General features: G+C 29.5%; 1 protein-coding gene across 1 annotated transcript in view; it reads left to right on the forward strand.

Annotated features, from left to right (window-relative positions):
* Vav (Vav guanine nucleotide exchange factor) overlaps window positions 1-22,626 on the forward strand; it is a 62,634-nt gene extending 40,008 nt beyond the window's left edge. The window contains exons 11-18 of the mRNA XM_075371294.1: window positions 4,019-4,221; window positions 6,754-6,871; window positions 8,769-8,945; window positions 9,450-9,517; window positions 10,173-10,304; window positions 13,918-14,067; window positions 17,513-17,681; window positions 22,440-22,626. Coding sequence (XP_075227409.1) covers window positions 4,019-4,221; window positions 6,754-6,871; window positions 8,769-8,945; window positions 9,450-9,517; window positions 10,173-10,304; window positions 13,918-14,067; window positions 17,513-17,681; window positions 22,440-22,505 — 1,083 coding nt within the window. The 3' untranslated portion in view covers window positions 22,506-22,626. The remainder of the gene's footprint in view (window positions 1-4,018; window positions 4,222-6,753; window positions 6,872-8,768; window positions 8,946-9,449; window positions 9,518-10,172; window positions 10,305-13,917; window positions 14,068-17,512; window positions 17,682-22,439) is intronic.
* The last annotated feature ends 5,011 nt before the right edge of the window (window positions 22,627-27,637 follow it).

Below are 27,637 nucleotides of genomic sequence, written 5' to 3' on the forward strand. Positions count from 1 at the left end.
ATTTCAAACTGATTTCCAAATAATTTTGCGTTAGGACAGAACTGACCCCCAAACAGTCCTAATTTGAATTCGTACGATTATTTTCTTTGGGGATTTCTAAAGGATAAGATTTTCCCTGAACATCCTCGTACAGTGATTGAACTGCAAGCGCTGATCATTGAGGCATGTAACGATGTAACTGAGAATATGCATTGTCGAGTTGTTAACAACATATGAATTCTTATTGAAGAAGTTGCTAGACATGATAATAGTCATGTTGAACATATGATAAGCAGAACATAATCTCCAAGTACATAATAAACATGTATTTTACTTTTCTGTATTGCGATTCAAATAAATATTTTTTAAGAAAACAAAATGTTGAATCATTTCGCGTGCCACCCAGAATTTTCATTTCAGTAATAATTATTATTGATAATTAGTAATAATTTGATTGATAATAGATAAGAATAAAATGACAAACTGTTAATATGATAATTGCTGTAATATTTTGCATTTGGATGAAATTACACCTTCTATGTTAAACAGTTTAATTTTCTGGTTGTGTGTGTGTATGTATATGAATGATTAATAATAATCAGACTATTGTTCAGTCTAATTTAGCATTTTGTATGTTCAATAACAGTGTCTCCCAAGCCATACTATCCCTATCCAACTTTTTTAAGAAAAGTATGATTTTATGTTATCATACATATTTGTATTTTTTACAAGGGCGGTCCAGAAAGTAACTTACGTTTGTGCCTAATGTGGAGATTGGTGGGGATAGAGCTGCCATCTCGGTGTCAAAACGTTTCTACACTCAGTACGCATTGAGCTGTGGTAGCGAGTAGAGTGTGATTTTTCTACTTTGATTGTTGTGAATTATTGAAATGTGTGCTTCAATAGAAAATCCTGCAAGTTGTGAGGTGCGTTCAGTGATTAGGTTTTTACTGGCAAAAAACCTCAAACCAGTTGAAATTCATCAGCAACTTTGTGAGGTGTTTGGAGATGGAATAATGAGTGAAGGTGGGGAGTGAGGCAATGGTGCAGTCAGTTTAAATATGTCCTCACCAATGTTCCTGATGTTGACTGCAGTAGTTGGCTACCCGTGTGACATGAACTGATCATGAAAATCAATGATAAAATTTGTGAAAATCACCACATTACGATTACAGAACTCTTGCTTCATTTCCCCCAAATTTCACAAAGTTTACTGCATGAAATTTTATCAGGGAAGTTTTGTGCAAGATGGGTGCCAAAAATCTAAGGTGACAGATTTTTGCAGAGAAGGAATTGAAAAGCTTGTGCTTCATTGTTATAAGTGCCTTAATTTAAATGGCGATTAAGTAGAAAAATAGTTTAAGATTGTCCCTTTCAAATGTATATAATAAAATTTATTTTATTTTTATTTGGTTGGTTTTTTATTTCAAAACGTAACGTACTTTCTGGAAAAATAACACGTCTTATCATTACATTGAGAGATTGTACAGTATTTTTTCCCATCGCACCACCTTGCATAAAGGTTGATTATCAGCCAGTTGTAGTCAAAGGTATAATTTCATAAAAACATAAGCTTTGTATGTAAGTGTTAATTAAAATTAACTGGGTCACAAATATTTTATTTGTAAGTAAATGCTGTTATTTAAATATTTTTCTTGAGAATAAGTGGTAAAAGTCGATATTTTTTTTTTTTTTATATTTGTTGGGGAGTGGTAACTGTCTTTTGTTAAAATGCTTTCTGAGATCTTTTTAATTGCTTTGCATTTTACCAAAAAATTGCATAAAATATTAAAAATCATGACTCCCTTTTTGAATATCTGGAAGGATTGCTTCTTGAAAATATTTTCTGTGGTATTGTAGATGGTTCTGCTAAATTTGATGCTTGTTTTAGAGTGGATTAGAAAACTGTTTTTTAAATGTCAAGAAGTATCTGCTTTATTCATGATGTATGTTATTTTTTATCTTTAAAAGATCTGGAAGCATATTTTCAAGTAACTTTTGTCTGGGTGTAGTGGCAGCACTGTAAAATTTCTGTGTGTGTACTTTTACCACTCAAACAGCCATGTACCAACAATCATGGAGATTCCACTTGCTCCTACCACTGATTGTGAAATTCGTGCTGTTATTCGTTTTTTTACAGCAAAAAATAAAAATGCAACTGAAATTCATTGTGAGTTGTGCACTGTGTACGATGAAGATATTATGTGAAGGCCAATGGCTTCTCAGCATCAATCATTCATTGAAGGGAGAACAACATTACATCATGAACAACGAAGTGGCCGACCCTCCACTTCCTCTGCTTCGAATGTTGTCAACAAGGTCTGAAGGGTCATGGTCACCAATTGGCGCCTTAGGATTGATGGAATTCTTTCTCAACTTTATCCGAATATTGAAATAAACCATGCAAAACTTCACAGGATCATTTCTGAGGATCTGTGTCTATCAAAAGTGTGTGCAAGATGGATTCCACACCTGCTTTCAGAACAACACAAAAAGCAGAGTTGACATGGTATTGCAATTTTTTAATTTTTTTAGGATTAGGGAAATTGTTTTTTGGACCAAATAGTGACTGGGGATGAGACATGGATTCATCACTGGTTACTGGAATCCAAAAGATAGAGTATGGTGTGGAAAGGAAAGGACAAGCCAACACCAAAAAAGGTGAAAGTTGTGGAACCCTCTGGCAAGGTCATGGCAACGGTCTTTTGGGATTCCAAGGTAGTGTTGTTGTTGGCCCTGTGGGACCACAGTCACAGTTTCTTGCTATTGTGAGTTGTTGAGAAACCTCAGAAGGACGATTTAAAACAAAAGGAGGGGAAAGTTGAGCAAAACAGTTTTTATGTTACAAGATAATGCTCACCTGCATGCTGCTCTTGAGACTTAAGCCCTGCTTCAGCAGTTTCGATGAGATATTTTTGGTCATCCACATTGCACCGAGTGACTTCGACCTTTTTCCGCAGCTGAAGCAACATCTCAGGGAAAGATGTTTCGCAAATGAGAATGAATTAAAACAAGAAGTGGAAAGATGGCTAGCCAGTTTTGTAGAAGAGTGATTTGACACTGGGTTAAAAAAGCTGTTATCACGGTACCAAGAATGTATTGAGATTCAAGGAGATTATGCAAAAAAATAACTATTAAATATATTTTTCAAAATATATCATTTTTTAAATTTTTGAATGTCTTGATTTTTTTTAAAAAATAGTGTAACTTAGTTTTGAGGACACCCTTTTATAAAAAAAATCATATGAAAAAACTAAGGTGCATATAATTTCAATTAATTACTCTTGAAACACTTTTTTTTAAATCTTGGCCTGTGCCCTCTTTTGCTGACTTCCAGTAAAAAATGATTTTCTACCATTTTTCCAACTTTGCGCTGAATGTAAGGTTTACTGGAAGAAAAATTACAGCATATGCAGTTTAAAAGAATTTATGTTGGTATGATTTTTTAAAACCTTAGAACAGGAATTTATTTCTCTTATAAATTTCTTTTCTGTTACTTTGCATGACAAATATTATAGCTCATCCCTTAAAAAAAATTTATTTTATTTACTTATTTATATTTAAAAAAAACAAGAATTTTAATATTTATCAAACAGGATGAATTATTCATTTATATGGAAATTGTCTTCTTCAAAGTAGTACCTCAAAGTTGTACATATAATCTATATTTTGAAGGGTTCCCCCTTCAAATTAACCATTGGTTCAATTTTATTCAGTTACAACCACTATATGCAGAGAAAATATAGATTTTGGGAATAACAAAATGGAGATATAAAAACTTAGTGAAACTGCTAGGCAACACATAGAATCACATTTAGCAAAGTTCACATGAGATTGATTACTAAGAAACAAAAACCAGTTTGAAGCAACTAAAACTGCAATTCATGATTTTTAGCTTCAGTAGAATCATATGTAATATCTTCATTTAACATTTTTTATACACAAAATGATTTACTTCGGATGAGTGTAGAATAAATATATTTTTTAAAAATTAAATTATGATATGAAAGAATATAAAGAATTAATTATGTGTTTTCAGGGAGATCAATATAGTTATAAGGAATCATTAATGTTAAGAGAATTTAAGGTCGATGATTCTTCAAGTCGAAGATCAATACATAAAGATTCTCGTTGGAGCTATCACTGGTTTCTTGTGCGCAAGACAGAATGTACTGCTTATACAATGTATGCCCGTACTGAAGATCTCAAGAGGAAATGGATCAAAGCTATTCAGGATGCTTTGTAAGTTCTTTTTCTCTCTCTTTCTCTAATTCATTCTTTCACTATATTATTCACTTGCAATGTGACTGAGTATTTTATTTCTTAATAGGGTTCTTTAAAAACTCTCCAATATCATTATTATCTTTCATGGTGATAACACTGGTTCTTTGTATTAAATTAGCTTCTGGTGTAATACGTGTGTTATCAATGCAGATTACAATTGATTAATTTTTTTTTATAAAGCCACTTAAATGTTAGTTCTCTGTTTATTTGTTTGCATTCTGGTAAAGCTGAAAGTTATGGTGCATTCTTTACATTTAGGTACTTAAGCTGCTGAAATCGATTTTAAGAAATGAAATTAATATAATTACCTTAGTGAATTGTTGGATGGTAAAGGCAAAAATTGTTCAAACAACATAAAACAGTTGAATGAGTGGCAATGTTCAGTTTAAATGAAGAAAATATTCTGATCATTCATTAAAATAGTTGTAAATATATTATATTGGTATTTTGTATAACACCATGACTATTCATGATGTATTCTTGTCATCTTAATTTAGTATTACCGTGCGTTCATATTTCGTAGTCAATGATACTGTTTAGTGGAATATTCTTATTTGACCTTGCTGGGTAATATTGAACCTTTGACCTTGCTGGGCAATCATCAGTAATATCTGCATCACAAGCACCTGACCACGCATAACTTCTATAGAATAGTTGTTTTAACTTTATTAGTGTACTGTTTGTAGTTTGTACCTTAATTGAGTTACATTTTTTAAATGATTTATGTTTTTACTTCTCAATGTTATTTTAGTTACGTTTTTTAAATGATTCATGGTTTTATTTTCATGCACTTTCTACTGTTATTGACTAAAAATTAAGGTAAAATTTGATTAGCTATTTCTTTGCTGCCTAACAAGTTCCACCCCCTACCACGCCAACATATCTGCCAGTCAGAGAAGATCATGTTGACTTTTGGCTTATGTACCCATGCTTTAGCCATCGCTTAATTTAAACACTGATTTTTATTTATGTTGAATTATAACTAAATGGCACATTACACACTCATATTTTAAATTATTATCAGTTTATGATTTCTTTTGAGAAATTGGTTGGTCAGGAAAGGAAAGCATACAACCTTAAAAGCTGTACTGGTTCAATTTACCTAACACTAGAAAAAATTGAGTAAAATAAATAAGTATTAAAAAAAAAAATTAATTGCAAATGAATGAGTGCAAACCCTAAACTATAAGGTTTAATTAAGAATCAAACTTTTGTTGATTCAGTTGATTATTAACTCTACCACAGAAATCTTTAAATAGGGCCATTAGTTAGAGTTATGTGTTAATTACCATCCTAAGTTGACAATTTGTTTTCCTACTTTTTTTTACTGTGTACAACCTAAATTACTTATATCAAACAGTGCCAGAGATAATTGTGATAAACAAAAAATTTACTTAGATGCTTGGATAATCTTATTTTTAACGATTTAAAATATATACATAATGTGAGTGACTATTTTTTTTTTCTTTTATATACAGGAAAACCTACCTATAGTTCTGGATAAGAAGAGTCTTTATATGAATGTGTATGTATCAGGAAACCCTCCCATAGGAATCTTGCTAGTTTGTTTAGTATAGTGGAATACTTTCAAAAACAAAAATTCTGAGATGGGCAATAGATTTTATTAAGAAATGTTGATACTAAATTCTCAGTGTTGGGTCAGAGAAAAATTAATTTATTGTAATATATATTTAAGCTGCAAAACTTTTGATCAGTATGTGCTGCTTTCATCCTGGTTTAAAGATTCCTTGATCTTCTTGATTGCCACTCTGTTTAGGCAGCTTATTTGGGATGCATTTTTTGTCTCATTTTATTGTCCCTCTCGGAATAGATTATCCTGTTACCACCATCCACCCACTTCTTCCCTTATCCTTGATCCTTTTCTCCCTGGTGGTGGTTTTTTACAAGATATCATTGAATCTGTTTTAAAATGTCAGGACCATAAAACAGACTTATAGGGACTCTGAATCACTACATCCTCAAATTTTATATGGTTCGCTAGGGAAGGTCATTCACATAACACATAAGTGCGTGCTATTTACATGGTTTTAAGCTCATTCCTGTCTCTTAAAACTGAATACTAGACTTCCTTTTGCTTATATGAGGTTGTCAAGTTTAGTATTATGTCAAGTTTATTATTATTTCTTTATGGAAAATTTTCCCATTAATATTATTTATTGACATTTTATTATTCTATTATAATATTTTTAGTTTGAGTTTACATTCTAAAAATTGCATTATAAATTACTTAATTAGTTGTTCCTGTAACACCCCTTGAATTGCAGGCGTAAAACCAATAAATTTTTATTAACATTAACAAGTTTTAGATCTGGAATTAAATAATCTCAAAATTATAAAATTCGCTCTTCATGTTCCTCATTAGATCACATGTAATCCATATATTAATAGTACAAAATTTGTTAATTAAATTTAAGACATAATAATAAGACAACTATATTTGTTTTTTTTTTATTTATTTTTTTATTGCAGAGATAATATAGAACCAGCTGGTTGCCGTAACACAGATCATAAATTTGTTATGTATACATTTGAAAAACCAGTCACTTGTCATCATTGTAGTAAATTTCTTAAAGGAAGAATATTTCAGGTAGCTAATTTTTTATTTTTAAATTTAATTTAATTTTACACAGCAGATTGTGAATTCTACTGAAATAGAACATGAGTCCATGAGACAAAAAAAAATTTCCATTATGAATTAATTGTATGTTACTGAAAAATGAATTGTTGGATTTGCTATTTAAAAAAAAAAATAAAATAAGTACATTTACTGGCCGTATTCCAATTTAAGTAGTTGATCTTAAATGTAAAGCCAAATCAGAGTTTTATCATAAAGCCAAATCAGAAATTTAGTTATATGTTTATAAGAAAACAAGATTTAAAAAGATGTGACTAAACGCTGAAAAATTCAATGAAATAAAAGATTGGGTGCATCAATAACTATCCATCCAGACTGATTTGATAGCATACTTTAAAATTAAATTACAGAAAATCAAAAACATGCCATATGATAAAAAATATATGAACATTAATGTTTATCAGTTGACATTAATACAAAATTTCCTTAATTTTCAGGAAAGGTTACTGTATCGCTTTCAAAGCTATAAACAAGGTACACAAGATTGTACAGCAAATAAGAAGATGTGTACATAAACACATTTGTACATGTGTACATAAACACATTTGTACACTCATTTGAGTGTACAAATTAAACAGCGGTAGTTATATTACATCAGACAAACAGGGTGCACATTATCCCAAGATACAAAGAACACATACAAGCACTGTGTAAAACAGAATCAACATTTGCAAACCTCCTTACAGTACTTAAACAAGACACGATCATAATTCGCAAATTTTACATGTAGCGTACAGAATCCAAGATTATAATACTTAACTTGATTTATTTCCGTATTTCTTTATTTTTGTTTTCAACATAGGGACCTTCATGTAGTAGCATCAGCTGGTGCATATTCTCTGACTGCCATTTCAAACAACTTCATGAATTATTCTTTTAAAATGACTGTTCTTTTCTGTTATATGTGACCTGCCTCTTCTGCTTGTGCCTTTAGGATTCCATTCTAAATTCTTTTTTAATGAATGTTAATCCATCATGCATTATCTAGACTTCAGACTTTTATCCTTTGCTATTTCAAAAATTCTGGTACTTGTCCAAGTTATCCTCATTCTTTCATAGCGTACAAGAACACTTTTGACTCCTACCAAAAATTATCAATGTACAATTTCATCTGCATTCTAAACTTTATGTAACTGAACATATGACTGACTTGTTTTCTTATTTTCACTGTATCTGCTCCCTATTTTTTGCTGTAATACTTCCCAGGTAAAGGAATCATTTAACATCCTCCATGTCCTGTTCCTTCATTTCTTACATTCACGTAATGTACACAAGTGAAGGAATATTTACTCGTGTAAATCTTCATATGAATGAAGATTTAATCTACACATGAATTCTCTTCTATAATTCTTAGCCCTACTGTCTGGGATCTCTCTTACAGATTGATTATTTTTTCTCTTATCAAAAATATTACCTGACAGAGAAGTTATATCATCAGCAATGTTTATGTCGTTAAGTCCATAGAAAAAATTTCACTAAATACTTCTAATTTTATCTTCAGTTTTTTATCTCTGTATACCAGCAATTACCAAAAAGACTAAATGACAGTGTAGCGAGTAGATTCTGACCTGACAATGCATGCATGAAAAATATTTGAACTTATTATTCAGCATCATAGTAAAGGAATTACCTAATTGCTACTGGCAACTCCAATTAAGAAGAAACTTTGTAATCAGTTCCAGATTATCTTATGGAAGAACAGTTTTCATGTACTCTAGAAATGAATTGTTTTTAATGTTTAGTAATTTTATGCCAGTTTTTTTAATTTTTTATAACTTAATATATAGTTTATATATTTTTCTATATTTTGTATGTTGTGTCTAATTATCTGTGATTTGCTTTGAATCAGGGTTACCGTTGCGATAAGTGTTTCATACCCATGCATAAACATTGCATTCCATTCTCTGGAAGATGTGGTTCTAAACAGCCTCCAGAATTGCCACCACGACCACCACTGCCAGGTGCACCTCAACAGCCACATCATAGGCACAGTCAACATGATCCTGAACATTATGTTGTGACACAGGTCTGTTGATTAATTATTATAAACAGCATTGAAAAAAACTGATATTTTGAAAGCATATGATGTAGGTATAATAAACCTGCATTATTTCTATTGGTATATCTCTAACTGAAAATTTTATTAATAAAATTAGCATGAGCATTAGGCATCTATGAAATCAGAATCAAAAATATAAAAAAATAATTGAAAGTATTTCAAGCAAAATATCTATATAGGTTATAGATATTTATAATAATTGTATTGTAAGATAATTGAAAGTATTCAGTAATAGATTCTTAGAATAAAATTATTTTTTTAACCTTGACAATTTTTGTGAGCACTGCAAGAGAATTAGACTGCCATTAAGTGACCAGTTAGTTTTTCTGTAATGTTTGTATTATTTGATTTGATGTATTTTACTTGAGGCAAATTGTTTCTTTTATGTACATTATCAATTGATATTATATTTTTTTAATGCATTCTCATCAAATTCTCAGAAAGATTTTAATTTTTTTATTTTAATTTTAGGCTCATCCTGGTCCTGGAGATTGGGCTCGCAATTGGCCAGATCATGAAACATTAGCTGAATATCTTTGGTAATAATATAATTCTTTTAATATAAATTTTTGATTTAAAATAATTATTTATTCCTGATGTATAAGAAAAAAATGTTTTAAATTTTTTTTTCAACAGCAAAAAATTTAATGTTAAAAAAAATTACTCAAGTAATTTTTTTAACAATTTAGGATGCATGTTCCAAAATTAATCAGCCTCTGTTTTTGTTTCTCTCCTTTCGATATATTTTAGTAATTCATCATGTTTATGTATATTAGTTATTTTTATTCATACACACGTATAACATTATCCTTTGATGTATGCATTTGGGTTATAATATTTATCTAAATTGTAATGTGCTGAATAAAAATTCCATGTATAATACCTGGATTTGATTGATAACTTAATTTCCATTACTGGAGAAAACTTGGCTGTTAAGTAACTGGTTAGCATCATTGTCATCAGTAGTTACATGATGCTGTTGTTGGGTTAGGTTATAATTGATTTTTATATATGATTACTTTTAATTAGCTATCCCACGTTACAGGTTTATTTCAGTTGTTGGGTTCAAACAATGGGCTTTATGTTAAGTTTTCCAAGCAGTAGATCGTGAAGAAAAATGTTAGTTACTGTTTATTATTTTCTATTGGTAGTATTTTCTATTTTTTTGTTTTTTAATGTTGTATTATTTTTTAGGTTTGTTGGTGAAATGGGCAGAGATCGTGCAACCAGCTTATTAGAAAGACAGATGGATGGTACATATCTATTACGTATACGTCCACAGGGACCTACAAATCCAAATGAGACAATCTATGCGCTTAGCCTAAAGTATGACTATATTTACATCTAGTATATGATGTTAGCTCGTTTTATCTTTTTTTTATTAACAGGCTAAAAGCCCTTTACTTTGTAAAGTTATAGTTAAGATGTAGCAATAGAAACCCTGAGATGCTTTTATAGTTGTGTGAATAGGTACCTCACAAACACAAAAATATAAATTTGTAACAGTTAAAAATTATATTGTATGAGGTTTGATAAAAAAATACTCAAAATATTAGTTTTTCTCAAAAAATTTTTATTCATTAATATTGATTTTGTCACCTTAAAAGTACTCTTCCTTAATACATTTATGCTAGCACTTTTTCCAATATTTGAAGCACCGTTGGAATGCAATTTTTGGTATGTCATTTAGCTCCTTCAGTGATTCTGTGTTTATCTCTTCAGTGTTGGCAAAACATTGCCCTTTCATGACTTTTAAGCTTGGGGAACAGGAAGAAGTCACAGGGGGCCATGTCTGGTGAATACATAGGCTGTGGCATCATAATGGTGTTGTTTTTGGCTAAAAATTCACAAACAAGCAGTGAAGTGTGAGTAGTTGCATTATTGTGGTGCAGTTGCCATGAATTGTTTACCACAAGTCTGGGCATTTTCTTCGGATTGCTTCATGAAAATGGTGTAGAACTTTCAGGTTGCACTCCTGATTGACTGTACGACCTGGTGGCAAGAACTCATGATACATGACGCCATTTAAATCGAAGAATGTAGTGTTCAGAACCTTCACATTCAATCAAATTTGATAAGCTTTATTCGGTCTCAACTCTTCAGGAAGCTTCCATTGGGATGATTGGGTCTTGCTTTCGACATCTCACGCATACATCCATGTTTCATCACCAGTTATGACCCATTTGAACCGTTCTGGATCATTGTTCACTTCATTCAGCAATTCCTGAGCAATTTTCATTTGGCACTACTTTGAAAAAAATTAACAATTTTGGAACAAATTTTGCTTCCACACGTTTCATGCTCAAAAAATCCGAAAAAATTGCTTGAAATGAGCCAAATGATATGCTAAAATCATCAGCAACTTCTCTGTTAGTGATTCAGCGGTTGTCCATAATCATTTTCTTCACTTTTTCAACATTTTCATCTGTTGTTGATGTACTGGAATGTCCAGGGCACTCATCAACTTCAACGTATTCATGGTCCTCTTTGAAACACTTGTACCACTTGCAAATGTTTGTTTTATTCATAGAAGAATTGCCAAAAGCAACATTCAACATTTCCAATGCGGAGCTGCACTTATTCCATTCTTAACAAAAAAAATTAATTCAAATTCCTTGTTCCATTTTTTCATAAATTAAAATTCATCAACCATACCAAAACACATTTAAGTTTTTCGACAACCAACAATAAATTAAGCATCCAATATGGCTATCAATGTAAATATATGTTAGGTACAATTAAACCAACACAACAAAAGAAAATTGTGACAATTGGAAGTACACAGCCTTAGAAATTTATAAATTCTGCCTTTTTTTTTTTACTAAACCTTGCACATGTAGCAATATTACATGATATTGATATGTACATTGTAGTTGAAAATACTTTTTAAAAATCTCTAATGTATTTTAGAATTTGATGTAATTCTGGAATTGACCGTTAGATTTATTTCAGACTGCAGATAATTAAAAGCCTTTTTCAGTTGTTGAAATAGCAATTACATTACAAATCATAGTAACAAACTGTTCAATTAGTTTTAATTATAAACATCTATCACAAGACATGAACGATATAAGATTGATAGTATATGATTTGGTTGGGAGAAGAAGTTTCTTTGTATTGTCTTGGTAGCTTGTTTTAGGCTCACAGAACTGTGGTAATACTAATAAAGTCTGGCAACACTTGTATTTCTTTTGAAAGGTGATATTTTAGAGGTGTATTTTTAGAAAGTATATTAGTTGATTTAAAAAGTATTGCATCTTGAAAATGAGCCAAATTAAAGAAGGGATTGATCAATTTTGAAATTTTATTGCAAAAAAGGAAGATTGCAACTCAGGCTACTTAAAAAAACAACCTATGTTTTTTACGGACATGATGCAGTATCAGTATATATGGACAAAAGCTGGTTCAAGTGTTTTCACTCCAGAAATTTTATCAATGTTTCACCTCACCTGTCAACCAGTGACTGAAAAAGACTATGAAATCATGGAAAAAATTGAGCAAAATTGGTACATTAGCAGTCACAATATTATTAATGAACTAAACATCAACCACAAAAACAGTTTTAAACTGTTTGAAGAAGACTGGATATAACTAAAACTCGATGTCTGGTTACTACATGATTTAACAATGAAAGATTTAATGGATAGAATTTCCATTTGCCAATTGTTGCTAAAATGGAATTAAATCAAACATTTTTTGAAATGGCTCATTATGGGTGATGAAAAATGGATCATGTAAGGCAATAATGTATGGAAAAGATCATGGTCAGAGGCAAGGTAAAGCTCTACAAGTGGTGGTAAAATCAGGATTGATATCAAGAAAAAAGATGTATGTTTGCGTTTGAGATTGAAAAGGAATTGTTCATTGTGAGCTGCTGCCACCTGGTCAAATAACTGATACTAACCTCTACTGTCAACAACTGGAAAAATTATGCCTAGCGATCAACATAAAGCGGCCAGAGTTGATTAATCAGAAAGGTCTTATCTTCCATAATGACAATGCCAGACCCCACACATTATTGGTATGGGGTCCACATCAAAGATATAATCACTCACTCTTCATATATCAAAGATATATGATATAGGATATCAAAGATATCCTCACTCTTCAAACATTAAGTGAGCATAGCTGGTAAGTTTTGACCATCCATTGTATACTCCTGACTTGCATCATCAGACTATGTATGTTTTGGTCTCTACAGAACTCTGTTAACAATATAAAGTTTGCTTCAAAAGAGTGAAAATCACATGTAGTTTTCATCCAGAAAACACAGAAGTTTTACAGTAATGAGATTATGATTTTTGCTTCAAAACTGGCAAAAGGTGGTTGATCACAACAGCACATATTTGGTTTTTTATAAACATCATTTGAAATATAAAAAAAACTTGTTTTACTTTTGCTAGCAAATAAAAAAAAAAGATCAAATGGCAAGGGACTTTGGCGTAATGGATGATACCTCCATTCCAGGATCAGGAATTCGTCACAAGATTTGAACTTTTTCTTTTGCTATTAAAATATGAAGAAACTTTTCCCAACCCATTATACTCACATTTTGTTTTATTGTTTCAATGAGTTGTTGCTATATAATGTACTGCTAGTAAAAGTAAGAACACATTAAGGATATGTTTCTGTGGTGATAAATTCCTGATTCCTGGAATTGAGGTCTCCATTATGCAAGGTCCCTTAACTCTTTTTTTCAAGATAAATCTTTATAAGATTAGGCTTATTCTGCTGCCCTTGAACTCAAAAATAATATAATTTGTGCTATTCTGGAATATTATCTCAATATGTAATTATTTCCAACTTATGTTTTTCTGTATTTAAAAAAATTATAATGTAATATTAATTTATGTGTAATGTAAATAAAGATAATATGTGTAAAAGTTATTTATATTGCATGTTTATTTTACCTTTTTTTGGTTTTTTGCCCATTTTCAAGGACTGATGATAAGGTTAAACATATGAAAGTGTATGAAAAGGAAACGGATGGAGTACCGCAGTTTTACCTTTCTGAAACAAGATTCTTCCGCAGTTTAGTTGATCTAGTTGCCTGCTATGAACATACTAGCTTAGGAGAAAACTTTATCGGGTAAATTTTTTTATTGAATAATTATTTTTTTGGAATCAAGTCGGTTGACTGATTTTAAACTGTTCTCCATTACTTTTTGTTATGCGTTAATCCTTTAACCTTAATATATTTACTTCAGTGTACATTCTCAATTAGTTGTTTTATATGTTCCAATCTTTATCTTCCTCTGTAATCTTAACCTTCTACCCATCTATCCATCATCAAATTAACTAAACCTGGATATGTTAGTACATGGTTCATCATAATGTTTTCTATACAAAATTTCTGCCGTAAATTTCTCTCTTACTCATCTTAAAGAATTCTTTTGTTTCTTATTTTATCAATCAAATTTTTAAACCCTTCTTGTAACCCCATATTTCAAGGACATTACTTTTCTCCCCCCTTTTTTTATATTTCAGTAGCACAAAGTGTTCCACTCCTCAAATATCTTCAAAGATTTCTTTGTAATTCTATATTATATTTGTAGATCTATATTTGATACTAGTAACTGACTTTCCTGGATAAAAGTTCCCTTGCTTTTTCAAGTCTGCTAATATTTAATAAGAATTAAATTTACCCTTGAATCTGTCTCTGCTTTAAATTTGGGAGGTTTCATGTATAAATCCCAGTCAGCCTAGGTGCTTCTCATACCCTACAAAAATGATTTCTCATCAAAAAAGATATAACTGTAATTGGCCATTCAATCTGAAGTTACTTCATAATTAAATGAATAAATAAGTAAATAAATATTTTTGTATTTGATAAAATTGTTTGATGTTCAGTTATTCAATAAGTTTTTGGTAGATTTGTTTTGATATTATAGCTGTTCTTTTGTAGTAATAAAATTTAAATGTATATTTACGGGTTTTCTTTTATAATTGTATATTGGTCTGTACAGTTTTTAGGGCTTGATCTCTTTTATTTTTCTTGATTGTTACTCTATGTATTAAGAACCATCCATCTAGTTTTACCTGAACAATTGGAAAGCTTGTTATCAGAAGGAATAGTAGGCTATACAGCATCTTAAAAATTAGCCTGCCAAGCAATTCAAGTACATTATCCTACCATGTTATTTAGTATTTTTTATTCTGTCAATACATTTATGAAATAAAACATTTTAACTATAAAATGACTATATAAAGATGCATTCTTAAAAATCTTTCTTATAACATTACAAGTCCAAACTCTGCACTACCCTCTTAAACTTTTCCCTACCTCATAGCATCATGTAATTTATATATATATATATATATATATATATATATATATATATATATATATATATACATATAAGTATGTATATGGTGTGTGTGTATATATGTATAATTATATGGTAGATTTGTATGGTCCATACATTTCTTCATGGACATTTAGAAATTTTTTATTAAGGATGGAGTGAATAAAAAGTAGAAAAGTAAAAAAGTAGAAAAAGTATACTTATACTTAAAAGTGATTTAAGATTAAAAGTGCTTTAGATTGATCTGAATTAAAGTAATAAGTAGATGTTTGACCAAACTTTCATTTTAATATTTAAATACAAGAGGACAGGACGTAGGTATTTAATTTTCTGTATATATAAAAAAGTCTATACTTTTAATGCCTAGGTTAATGCTTCTAAATCCACTGAGTTTGGTTAATTTCAGACTTCACTGCATCAATTGTAATTGTAAATTAAAAAAAAAAAAATGGCTGAATTAATAAAATTCATTATGCATAAAGTTTATTTTGTGCATAGAGGTGTGAACAAGCAGGATTGTAAATTTCTACATCTGTTTAATACAACTGATATTGTGGATTACTATATTTATTGGGCAAAAATTTAGACAGCCATGGAACATTGTTAATGAATGTATAGAAAGTATGATTATTTTTTTCTTAGAAGTATCTGTCACTGTGGTTTTAAAATTGGTGTTTTTGAAAATATCGGTTTACTAATTAACAGTTTTAAAAGTAATTCAAGTATTATTTGTAAATTTTAGAAAACTCATCCTACCAGGTCTGTTTTGTATAACAAATAATTTAATGAAAAATGAAAAAAAAACTATAGTAAAGTACTTATTCCCATATACATGCTTAGCTGTTGATTACACATATTATCCAATTCTTAAACCGACAATCCGTTAGGTAAGTATATAAACAGAAAATTATTTTCTGACATAAGTATGTCAGCAATGTGTGATTCAAATTGAAATTTCCACCAACACTGATGCATCATGGTCGGGTTCTGTTAATGATGCAAGAATCTAGCAATTTAGAGATTGTGGTGGTGATGTAAAACACAGTTAAGCAATTCTTCTTTTTAGGGAGTGAATAGTTTTAGAGTAGCACTGTGGTTAATGACACTGTTCAGAAACCTGGTACAGTAGAAGAAATGACCCTAATAATATTCAACATAGAACAGAGCAACAGTAATTGAACAAAATTTTGGTCACTTAAAACACTTGATTCCAAATCTTGGAACAGAGTAAGAATTGCAACTGAAAAAATATTAACAATTAGCAGCTTGTTATATTCTAAAAAACAGGTGTTTTTTGAGATTTAAAATAGTAAAATTTTGTTTTTGTTTTATGTAATTTCAGCTTTTAATTAATCAATTAAAGAATAATTTCCTGATAAATCCCCAGTTACGTAGAAAATTTAATGCTAATCACATTTTTGGGTGTATATTCTGAATTCAAAATCAGATTTTTTTTATCTGTTCATGTTCCATTTTCAAATTTTAGCACGGAAAGGATAAATCATCGGTAACACTGTTTAGATAGTACTAGGGGTACTTTTTTCAAATCAACTAATAGTATTTTGAATAAATTTATAGACAGTTACATACTGTCTTTAATTTGACATTTAGTAACAACTACAATTGTTTCATTCATTTTAAAACTTGTGTGAAAATGACTGTAAAAGGATGTGGCAACAAGTAAATTATAGCAAACTGTTCAGCTTGAGACTTGACTCACTTGAAACTTGTCTCGGCTTGAGACATATTTTCCTTTTATCCTAAGAGAGATTACTGATTATTAAGTTTTCTTATATTAATTTTTGATATTTTATCAAAATTTCATTTTCATAATTTCTTTGTTCCTCATTGTAAAGTTGCAAAGTAATTTGAATTTTTTCATGTAGTTCCTTGCATTTACTTCTAAAACAATCTTCTTTGTTAAACACTTATAAATTTTAATGTGCATAGAGGTGTGAACAATCACAAACACTTTCTCCTTCACACACTCATTCATTATTGTAATTCTTGTATTGTATTTAATCAAGATCTTTTACTTCAATCATTCTTAGAGATGTCTTTATCATATTCTTCCTTCCTTGAAAGTCTGTGAACCTCTTTTTTGCGCACTGTTCATTTTTTACTCTTTTCAATTGTAATTTAATCTTTCAGTAAAAATTAATCACAATTGTATTAACTATACTATTTTTATATGAACAAGTTTAACTAAAAAAAAAAATTCATTTCTAGGCTTAACGTGAGGTTACAATGGCCATTTAGAAGAATAGTAGCTGTTGCTGAATTTGATTTCAATCCCCATGAAGCAAATCAACTACCACTAAAACAAGGATGTCAAGTTATTGTGCTTAGTAAAGAAGGTGATCATAAGGGATGGTGGAAAGGAAAAATTCAAGATAGGGTAAGTTAATGAAATTTTCATATTCGTAAAGAATAATATTGTAAATGTTAACAGAATATTTTATTATTTACATTGAAGTGATCAAGACTAATAGTCTGTTTCATCCACTTATTTACAATTAAGCCATTAAATAATAAATAATATGAAAATTATGCAAACATTTTGCTATATTTACACGTGCAGTATAGTTTCCTTTTTTCCATTGAGAACCAGAATTATTTGCCTTCGTTTGTACTGCTTTTGTTCTTTTGTAACATATTACTTGCTCTGTACTATTATTATATGAACAGGTTTAGTTAAAAAAACAGACTTTATTTCCAGGCTTAATGTGAGGTTACAAGAATAGGTTAGAAGAATAGTAGCTTTGTTTAGTTAAACAATAAATATCTATCTTATTTAAGTAAATATCTCTATCTGTCCTATTTCTTAAGAATTATGTTTGATATAATTTTTTCTGCTAATAATAAAAAGTGTGAGGTAGAAATTATGTACAACATGCATCATGATTTTGTGATTTGAAATCCATTTTTTTTTTCAGTCAGTTAACATGATACAAGGTTAACTTCGGTCTGTAGGAATTAAATTTTTGTTTTTAATTAAAATAATTTACTAAATGGGAAATTGAAAATCAGGTTATGAAATGCAGGAGAATATTTCTTTTTTGTTGAGAGAGGAGAGAATTTAAAGGAAAGGTAAATGAAGTAACCATGAATGAGGTTCAATATTTAAGGAGGAATTTATCATTCCATGAAAAATCTAAATTAGGAAGTTAAAAAGAGAGTAGCCGGAAACATTTTATTTAATGTGAGAGGGTATAGATTTGGAACTTCTTCAGTTTGTACTCTTATATACCTATTTTATTTTGTAATTTTTTCACTACATGTACTTTTCAATATTTGTCAGTATTTAAATGCCTTTATTTTTCCCCTCTGATTTTTTGCTATTGCCCATGGTTCATTGACAATAATTGTTACATTCTGTACATATATAAAGAAAGAGACCTGCTTAATGGTTATTGAAATAGATTGGAAAAAACAGAATTATTCAGAAACTGTTTACAAAAAATAAATCTAAAACTGGTTGGCCGTTTGATTATTAAACAATCATCTGTAGATAGATAATAAGGAAATATATTTGAAAAATTAAAATAAATAAATGAAAGAGCGATAATAAAGAAATAATTACAATTAATCTTTAATTAATTGATGATTACAATTAATCTTTAGGGGGAAAAATTGCCATCAGTATTAATAAGAAGTGTTGTTCATGCGATCCCATTTAAAAGTGTATAAAGATAGCTTAAAAAAATGTAAACAGTTGAAATCTCTAATTCAGATTGCTCACCGTGATCTAATACACACTCCAGGGTTAAATAAAATAATATTTATGTCAAGAAAAATAGAGATAGCATGAATAGTAATAAATCAGTAAGAAATATATACTCTCTTCTGTGAACAAAATTTATGGGAGGAGATAACAGATAATTTGGATACAAAGATTTTTTTATAATTAAACATTCCTAAAAGCTGTTAAATGTTGATTTCCTAGTTTTTCAACAATTAAAATTTTGCATCATTGCTGATGAAGTAAGAATTCCAACAAATTTCTTTCTATTATGGACAATTGTTTACAAACTAACGTTGTCATTATTTTCCAGGCAATTATTTCAGAGTTTATTTTAATTCGTCTATGTATCTTAAGTTATAATTAATGTCTTTCAAAAGTAATTTATAAATGTCTACTCTTTTGATGATTTAATTTTATTTTTAGTATTACTAAGGAGAGAGACCATTTTACTAGACAAAGCCTGAAAACATTAAAGTTATGCTTTCTCAAAGTTTGTTTACTGTGCTGTTACATGGAGACATATGCAATTTTTGTCCAAGCTTAATTTAGTAAAACAAGAAAGAGAAGCATCAAACACACAGCTGCTGAGATCAGTTGGAAATTGTTTTGATGTCAGAAGTTGCTTAAGAGTGGAAGGAAGATCATGTTTGCAGCCTGTGGTAATAATGTTTATCAGTGGAAAATTAACCTTCTCATTCACTCCTGACTAAAAGTACAGTTTGCGAGAGATGAGATATGAGCTACATGAACTGTTAAGTGTCTTGATCCAGTAACAGAGAGAGTTTCAGTCTGCAGACAGGAATACAGAGAGCAAACCTTCTTCATTTACAACCATAGTTAAGAACACTTTGCTCCATAATTTTGCCTTCACCTAAGTTCCTTATGTCCCTAATATGTTACACTTAAGTAGATAATCATAAATCTTCTTCAGTAAAACAAAGATTGTCTTTGATCTTATCTTAACTATCCATAGTTTTTACATTTAGCTAGATGATCGTGGATGATGACTGACATTAATTCATGATTATTTTTATTTCTAAAAATCATTACCACATGTCCAACGCACACAACTCGCAACACTGTATGTAAATCAAACATATTAAACAAAACATACACTTTAAATGATCACATAAATCTTAATTTAATGTCAATAGAATTTAATTTGTCAGCAAAATAACAAAAAAAAAAATTATTACAAAATATTGTGATCATGATAATGATAGTAATGTAAAATTACAAATTATCACATTAACTGTAATTCCAAAATTAATCACATTATAATATACCATTTCCAAATTGGTTCCATAAATAATTTTTACTAGACTCACTAAATTTAACATATTAACCTATTATACAACATATTTAATTTCTTTCCACGTTACACTATTTTTTTAACTCCACTCAGTACGTCCTCTTCTTCGTCATCACTGTCATCCATAGAAGTGTCAGAACTGAAATCAGTTTTTTGTAATTTTACAATAAAACACTCAGAAATTTTGTCAAACATCAGTTCAAGTTTTAAATAATCTGTCTTACAATTTTGCTAACTGTCTTCCAGAAGTTTACATTTATTTCTGTAGATTTTTATTTCGCCAGTTCTATTGCGTCTTGTAGATTGTATGTTATACATTCTTTTGGACAATCTAATTTTTAACACATGCCCAGACATTCTCAATAGCATTTAAGTCGGGATGATTAGGTGGTAATCCGACCATAGTACGTCCTTTTTCAGCAAACAGAGAATCCATTTTGTGCACTTTAAATGACAGTTTATTTAGTTTTATCAGTGTACACAATTAAGGTTTGAACATTTCATGTGAAAATAGTATCTTATTATTAATGAACTAGTCGATCATGTTTTAAATTCAAATTAGGGGCTGGAATTATTTGAGTATTGTGATACGGTGCGTTATCCATGATCATTACAGATCTCGGCAACAGATTTGTAGCAATTGAGACACAGCCCATTTTTGAAAATGATTAAAATTCATTCATCATGGTAGTTGCTTGTATTCTGACCTGACTTAAATATTAGGAGAGTGTTTTTTATAAAAACCATCTTCTCCTGGACTAACTGTTATTGCTCAACATTCTCTAGAAACGGAGCTTTCAGCCCTTCTGAAGAATCATTGGTCCATGCTTGACCCTTTGTGTGGGTAGAATGTTATATAGGTTTCATATACGTATATAATTCTCCTTCTCTTCTCTGTAATGCATTGTGGAGCACAGATAATGCAACCTTTCACTTAGTATATCATCATTCAGTGATATATGAAACACTAAAAAGCTTTGTGTTTATTTGCTCTTTTACTAATGCTAAAGTTTCCTCAGAGAGGAGCATTCTCCATGCCGTCAGTGAAACTTATTCACCGTCCTCCGAATAAAACTTTGTTGTCCAGGTCAGTTTTGATCTTCTTTCTTGGCCATTTTTTACAAGGAGTACTGAATTCACTTCCACTAGTCTTGTATTGGTTTTTTTTTTAAATCTACTGAAGGGATCCAACAGATATACTGGTTGCTTTAGAAACATGATTCTGAATTTATTTAAAATATTTTGCTCGTCCTTGTTTGGCTTCTTTCTTCATAAAATTATAAATATTGAGAATAACTGCTCAAGTCTTACTTTAGATAATTTTCTTCCCTCAATTTTACCGGTTTTTACCCACATTATGAGTGGGTTTATGTTTACACTACAATAAATTAAATCAGTACAAATAAAGTTAACTAAAAAATGACTTTTCTTTAACCCTAACACTATTAATAATTAACATATTAACAAATAACAGAGGCAAACAAAGGTCAATTGTGTAAGTATTAAATCCAGTTATTGATTATAAAAAAAACATTAATAATGTTTTCAGAAAATGATGTAAACATAATGTTTTATGCTCAGAGGTCTGATCTAAACTGACAAATTGTTTGTCCCCACCACAAACTATTGCTGCAATGCTACGGCGCATCTAATTTCTATCTGCCACCACCGAACAAACTTGCTGTAACTGCTAACATTATGAAATGGAAAAATTTATCTTACTTATATGTCTGTGACTAATACATGGAACCTTGACTGCAAGGTTCATCAACACTAGAAAATGTATCTGACAATAAATACATCAGAAATAGATGAACTTTCAGTTTAATCAGGATATCACTCGATCAATTAGATTAGGAATTAGTTTTTCTGTAAATCATTGATTAATTTGCTTCTTTGGGTATGTTGACCAAACTTGTAATGAATATGAATGAGGAGGTAATGTATTGTCTTTGAACAAATTTATATAAAAATTTGATCAGTTTCAGAAATAATATACTATCACTTGGTTTTTTTATTCCTCTTGCTATTTTTATAAAATATGTTAGATAATTCTTATAGTAATTTATTAATTTTTCTGTTGTATTTTTTTTTTACAGGTTGGATTTTTTCCGAAAGTTTATGTCAGAGAAGTATCAGATACGTTTAATAACGTTGTTGGTTGAACTATTTATCACATTTACACATTGAGTTGCTGATTTGGACTGGAATTAATTAGTTGGATGGATATATGACTTTGTTAATGTTTCATAATAGTACATTTTTATTTCTCGCTCTCTCTCTCTCTCTCTCTCTCTCTATATATATATATATAAACTTCTTGCATGTTCTGTGTTATACTTTATATTATTTATATATATATATATATATATATATATGTTTCTGTATGTGCGTATGTGTTGAATGCGCGTTGTCAAAGTTTTATGTGTAATGGTAATCATAATGTTATGCTATATGGTACAATTAGTATAGTAGTAGATTATATTTTAATTTAACTGAACCTTGTCTCATGAAACTGTGCAGCAAACCAAAACAGTATGATGATTCTAATTTAATCCATCTTAGAAAAACACTTATCTTTACTTATAACATAAAAATGAAGTAAAAAATTACTTGTAATACAAAGATGATAAAATTATATATTTACCTTTAAAATAAGAATTTTAATAAATTATGTTACTGCTGTATTAAATTTTCATCAAGTAAAACAGAAAAAATATTTGTTACGTTACGATATTTTTTTCAATACCTGACAAGCTGCTGTTGAACTATTGTCATCGTTTCCAAAATTTATCACAATGTTTTAACACAAACTGTCTGCTTGCCAAGCTATTTTTCCTCTTTAATTACATGTTGAGTAACATTTTTCCAAGCAATTGCATCTTTTATCACCTGTCAATAAATTTTTTACGTCACTTAACTTAAATGTGTTATTACTCCCATTGTTAGCCTTTGACTTGTTCTATATCAATCTGGTTTAAATTTCAATGATAAGGAGGAAGATGAAACATGAGACAATTTTGTGATTTCATCTACTTGATAATGAATATATGTATATTTGTTTGACTGATTTACTATTTTTAAAAGTTCTATTATTAACATATATTTGGTGTACACAACTTTCTTTGATTTTAATCATTCGGCAAGTTCAGATTTTCAGGTCGAAGTGTTTGGAATTTTTTAAGTTTCCAGTCAATAGTACAACTATTATTATGACTTAAATAGTACATCTATTACTATGACTGGATCCTTCAGCTAATTTCATAATTTGTTTAAACTGCTGCTTAAAATTATCACCATTCATTTTATCTTAATGCTTTTGGGATGGTCTGGATTCAAATACCCATAAACCACCATTCAAAAACCCATTTTCATGTCATTCCTGCATTACTATTAATTGTTTACCTTTTTCAGCTGAACAACTGGGGTGAAACCCCAGTTGTTCAGACTTTATATCATTTCTTTCTTATTATTTTATAAACAAGGAAACTTCTTCTTATTGATGTAAGTGTATAAGTTGTTACAATTCAGTTGGCCTTGTTAACAGCTGATATTTTATATTAATAATATTATACAAATTAAATTAAAATGTGAAACGTACAATGATCATTATAACTTATGAAAATATAGTCTTAATATATACTTTATATTATAAAATAATATTATTGTACATATGACATTAATATATTGTAATATAAAATTATTGTATATAGCGAACAATGTATTTTATTTCCTAATAAATGTGAATAAGCAAGGTTAGTAGACAGAATAAATACACCTAACCAAGGTATGGCACCAAGGCAGTGTTTATTTGAACATATTTTTTGGCCCTCCGACTGCGATTATTGAAGGTTCTGCAATTCAATACTTTAATTTATGATTAATATCAGAGAAAGGAATTATTGGAGATTCAGACATTATTCAACATAGGAATTGGGTTTGCAGTAATTCATATTATATCATTTTAATATATTAGTATTATTATCATCAAAGACCAATTGCTCTACAGAAAGGTACTTTCATTAACTTAATTTAATTTTGAAATAAGTAAAGAAGGATGCTGTTAAACTTAACATTATTTCAACTATTTTATTCAAGTGTTTTTCAGTTATTGTAGAAATAATATTAATCAACTAGTTTATAACAATACAGACCAAATACTACCATCAAAGTGATATTTTTAACTAACCATCCTTTCTACAGTAGTAACTTATGCCATCATAATTATTGTCATGTCAGATATGGTAAAACAGAAACAAATATTTCTTGTTATAATCACAGTAAACAGTGATTCAAAACAAACTAATAGTAACTTATGAGAGAGGTTTCCTTGCGTGAAACAGAAAAGAGCTCACATCAAAATGAAACCAGGTGTAATGAAAATGGACCTAATACAAAGTCCTCGGATATTATTTACAAAGTTTTCTTCAAACAAGTTCACTTCCTTCAAATATTCTGTGTTATAATCCTACAGCTATTCCAGAATTAAAAACAGGATTCAATCATGGTTTAAATAAAGAAAATAATCTTTTACCTGCTTTAAAATTTAATTTAAAGCATAACAAGTTTATGCTACGAAAGATTTATGATTGATATGAGTGGCAGAAGTATCAGTATATGTCTGCTTATTTATTTAGATAACAATAAAGAAAAAAACATTTTTTTGGATATTCAGTATAGACAAAAGAAAACAGTTATAATGAATTAACAAAAAGGTCAACAATTAATGATAAATTACCATTAAGGTTAGAAATGGATCTGAACAGGTATAATCCTGATCTAGAAATAACATTTATGTATGGTTTGAGTGAAAATTATCATTTGTAGACTGGTATGCCAGATAATCATTTGTTAAAATCTGAATTATCACATTCATTGTATGGGTTAAAGATCACTGACTTAACAACTAATATACTAATGATTACTACAAGAATTTGTCAGTTTATTTCAGTATTCAACAGAGATTTGTACTAGTTTTATTGAAACTATTTCAAACGACTATGAAAAAGTAAAAGAGATGTTCACATCAATGTAAGATTTAAAATTTGAAATAGGTACTGTGTTTGAAGACACATTGTTCAAACACACCTTGAATTGCAATTTAATGATTTTCAGGAAAAATATTGAACTTTAAATCAATCCCAAATGGGAGTTTAAATGAGTTAAATATGAAAACAACAACTCCAAAACCAATGCTTTATTTTGAAACAAATAACAATTAGATGAAAAATGGATGAAGTTAAAACAAACATAGCAGTTTTTTTTAATAATACCAATAAAAATAAACAAAATAATAGATTTAAATTTATAAAGAATATTTGTTCGTCCATTAAGCAGGTAAATTTAATACCGTTTCAGAAATTGAGAATAATAAAGGTTATGATTTTGGAGCTGGCAATAATATAGTTGATTATAGAAAACCTGAAATTATTTTAAATCAAAAAAAAAAATGGTAATTTTATAAAAAGTTATTCTATTTCAAATACCAGTAAAAATATAAATCCAAATGCATCATTAGTTATCAGAGATGAGAATTTTGGTCACCTAATTTGACAATCATATTTAATTGGGGTAGATCATATTTAATTAATAACAAGAAAAAAAGTTATTCAGTTATGTATGATAATAAAAAAAGAAAACTTGTGAAATGAATTAAACAGTATCTCTTTGGGAGAATTTTATGGTACCTCTGACAATAATAGCAATGAAAAAGATAAGTTGAATTACAAAAATAATATAGTAGAAACATCAAGTTGGATTTTATATATTAATCATTTATACTATATTTTTTAATGTTAATACTCAATTAGATTCGTCAATAGCATAAGCAGGGCAAATCAATATTTTTATTGGTTTAAAAACCAAAAACTGGTCACTACATCAATCAGTTTACACTGTTCGGACCAGATGTAATAGAATTAATTACTGATTATGTCCGATTGCAGTTTGATGAACATAAACAGTTTCTTAATGCTACATCATTTGCTGTTATTGGCAACTATGATGCAATTGAAAGCCATCCTATTGCAATAAATGCTCTCAAAGGATTGTCACCAGTTGTTTGTTCATTAAAATATCATTGATATCTATAAATAACATAAAAGAAGGATCAGTTTTTCAAATATCATCACATTTCACTTTTGTTCAGTTCACTCAAGAGTTGCCTACATGATTGTCAATTCATTTGGTGTTTGTAAAACATATACAGCAGATGAATACAAAAAACAAGTATGATTGATGGTGATCATGTAATTGACTATATTAACAGGACATCATATAATTTTAGGCTTTAGATTAGAGTTAATGATTGATGGTAAACAATTAAATTGTCAAAAATCATCAAAGAATCTTTAATAGTATGTAGAGATAGCAATAATTTTATAATAAAATTGTTACTATAATCTGTCATTATAAATATTATTATATTTCAATATAAATTACAATATGATTCTGATGTGTAAAATTAAATTGAATGGTTAGTATTTTGGTAAAACTGGAGGTTTACTAGGTACTTACAATAATGAAGTTATTGATGATTTCTCATTTATAAATAATAGTACTGTGATTCAGTCTGTTCAACTGTGATTCGCCATGGTGGGCAGAGGTCTGGAACCCAGGTTCAACAACTTGATCAGCTACTCAACATTTTTTTCTTGTGCAGTAGACCATGGAGACTCAATTATAATTTGACATGGTATGCAGAGATCTAAACCTTGAGTAAGGCTTATCTTGCGCGTTATATGTCTTGCTAACAAATCTATTCATATGGAATTAGTATTTGACTTGATTTCAGTCATTTATCGCAACTTTTAAAGATTCATAACAGTTAGGGGTATACCTACTCAAGTCTTTTCAAACAATGGTTCCAACTTCCATTGCGACAAAAACATTGTTAATAATATATTCAACTTTTAAGTTGAGTACCTCTGTTACCGGGACACTGTTTCATGGAATGTTCTTTCACGTCTTTACTTGAATCCAGTTACCAGAAAATTCCAATTAACTGCTTAGGCCATTTGCAACTCCTTAAAAATATCATTCAATCGATTTCCAGCAATGCCATTTATCACATAACCTTTCTGTTGGACATTTAATGTTGATCACAAACGAGAATACTCCACCATTTATTGGAAGCAACCTGTACTTACACATTGTGCAAATTATCTACAGCTACAGTTATCCTATCAAGTTATCCACATAGTGCAAGTAACACATTTTTCAGTTTCTGACAACCTAGTAGGGTTGTTGATTTACAAACTTTAATGGTCAATTTAGAAGACGTGTGCATAAATTGTTT

This window comes from Lycorma delicatula, chromosome 7 (genome assembly GCF_047948215.1).
Source record: "Lycorma delicatula isolate Av1 chromosome 7, ASM4794821v1, whole genome shotgun sequence".
Classification (NCBI taxonomy): domain Eukaryota; kingdom Metazoa; phylum Arthropoda; class Insecta; order Hemiptera; family Fulgoridae; genus Lycorma; species Lycorma delicatula.